The sequence below is a fragment of the Palaemon carinicauda genome, chromosome 4 (assembly GCF_036898095.1).
Source record: "Palaemon carinicauda isolate YSFRI2023 chromosome 4, ASM3689809v2, whole genome shotgun sequence".
Lineage (NCBI taxonomy): Eukaryota > Metazoa > Arthropoda > Malacostraca > Decapoda > Palaemonidae > Palaemon > Palaemon carinicauda.
Genome location: NC_090728.1, coordinates 28722693 through 28725192, shown reverse-complemented (window position 1 = coordinate 28725192; position 2500 = coordinate 28722693). Strand labels below are relative to the sequence as shown.

The 2500-nt window shown below is 30.1% G+C and overlaps 1 protein-coding gene across 1 annotated transcript in view; it reads left to right on the top strand.

Annotated features, from left to right (window-relative positions):
• The window catches only part of LOC137639016 (ankyrin repeat domain-containing protein 65-like), a 38283-nt gene that overhangs the window by 191 nt on the left and 35592 nt on the right, over positions 1–2500 (top strand). Inside the window, exon 2 of the mRNA XM_068371338.1 lies at positions 2032–2130. Coding sequence (XP_068227439.1) covers positions 2032–2130 — 99 coding nt within the window. The remainder of the gene's footprint in view (positions 1–2031; positions 2131–2500) is intronic.

Sequence of the window (2500 nt, the reverse complement as noted above, 5' to 3'; positions counted from 1 at the left end):
TTATTATTATTATTATTATTATTATTAGCTAAGCTACAATTCTAATTTGAAAACCAAGATGCTATAAGCCCAAGGGCTCCAACAGGGAGAAATAGCTCAGAGGGGAAAGGAAACCAGGAAATAAATAAACTACAAGAGAAGTAGTAAACAATTAAAATGAAAGTATTTTAAGAACATTAACAACATTAAAATAGATTCTTTCATATCTGAACTATAAAGAGAGACTTAAGTCAGCCTGTTCAACACAAAAAGCATTCGCTGCAAATTTGAACTCTTGAAGTTCCACTTATGTGATATGAAAGGATAGAGCGAGAAGAATTTTCTCATACATATATGTATACATTTACATGTATACTTACACAGTTTCTTAATGCTTAGTAAGGTAATAATGATTGCCTAAAATTACATGGTATGAGAGAGAGAGAGAGAGAGAGAGAGAGAGAGAGAGAGAGAGAGAGAGAGAGAGAGAGAACGATATAAGGTATACTTAGAAAGAATAACTCTGATAAGGTAATTCAAATTTGCAAGGGGATTTTATTACGCACATTTTGGATTCTCTCCTATTTTTAACTCAGAAACTCAAGACAAAATTAGTAACACTCGCACGACCTCATTCCTTAGCAACATTTCTTGAAAGTCTACGATGAATAATGTTTCTAAAGCGATGAATGATGAAAAACCATGAATCAGCAATGTTTCTTTGAATTTGGTATTCGTAAGCTAGATGGTCGAAATCGGGAAAGTAACTTTTCAGGAATGTAAACACGATACTTTACAAGAAAAAAAAGGCAATATGCTGTTAATGAAAAAATACCATCATTTCCAATAAACGCTCATAATTGTCCTTTAATTTAAGTTAAAAACATCTGATTGATAATGATAAGATGCTTAGATTTAATGAAGGGTTACCTTCTCAATCTAAAGATATTTGCTTATAATGAATAACCCTTACATGGAAAGGAAAGATAACATTTCAATAATAATTAGCTGAGAAAAGATTTTCATTTAAGAAGCATAAAAAAAAAAAAAAAATCAAAAGTCCTACTCTTATATTATCGCTAATTCATCAGGACGAGTAATATTTTTTGCATGCATAGGTCAATAGGACACGCAATAGGTCCTTAGGACACGCAATAGGTCATTAGGACACGCAATAGGTCATTAGGACACGCAATATATTGTAATTTTTTACTTGATGGCATATTATATCCGCATCTGATATCATTGGAGCTAATCGTGATAAGCACATGGGGACTCGTCATCTACTAGTTTACGCACCAATATTTTCAACATTACAATCGCCGACTCTCTTTACTCGTTTGTTCGTTAATTAAAAATAAATATAGGAGATAGGGACACTATGATGATATTTCTAACAGTCCCACGATACAGTACCATTTAGAAATGTATCTCAAGAGGAAATACTGAAACTTCAATGATGTCCGTCGTGGATATTATCACCAGCTAAAAAATACTTAATTGCAATAATCCTGCCCAAGCTTGAAGAAAAGAAAATAGATAAGGGAGGGGGAGGAGCCAAAGTTTAATTTGGTCACGAAAGAAATCGTTAAAAGCGCCTCTTTGGTGAAAACAAACAGGAAAAGAATTGCACAACTTGATAAGATAAAATATATCTGGCGGTCGTGACGTAGTTGTTATTCACGTATATCAGAAATTACTCTTCGTGATAACTCTTTGGTTACTAGTAATTATCGAAGTTAAATTTCTATGAACAGGTGGTTTCCATTTGATTTCTTTGCACGCGGTTGTAGCCTACCGACAGAAAATTCCTGATGACTCATTTGCCAGAATCTGTATGTTAGAATACGATTATTTTTTTTTTTTTTTTTTTTTTTTTAACTATTGTCATATCTATAAGTTCTGTCTTGGCAATCTCCCTTGTTATTGTTTTTTATTATTATTATTATTATTATTGTTATTATTATTATTATTATTATTATTATTATTATTATTATTATTATTATTATTAATTTTTTATTATTTTTTCTTTTTTGAATGCTGTAACGTCAGAAACCGACCCACTCATCAATGCTGTCAAGTCAGGTCAGATGGATGAGATACAGTTACTTCTTGAGAGAGGAGCCACTGTCACCGCCAGGGATTCAACAGGTCAGTCTCGTTGACTTATTTCGATTGATTCGTGTTATTGTGTAAATTATCTTTATATTATTGAAATCAGATATTTTCGTCATACGGTTCTAATACGTTAATCTATTTCCATAATAACATTCATGCAATAATGATGAGATATCTTAAGGGTTAGTTTTGAGACTCTGAACTCCATAAGCCCTGTTTGAAAACTTTTATATCATAAACATATATATATATTTATATATACATATATATATATATATATATATACATATATATATATATATACATATATATATATATATGTACATATATATATATATATATATATAACATATATATATATATATATATATATATATATATATACATATATATATATATATAT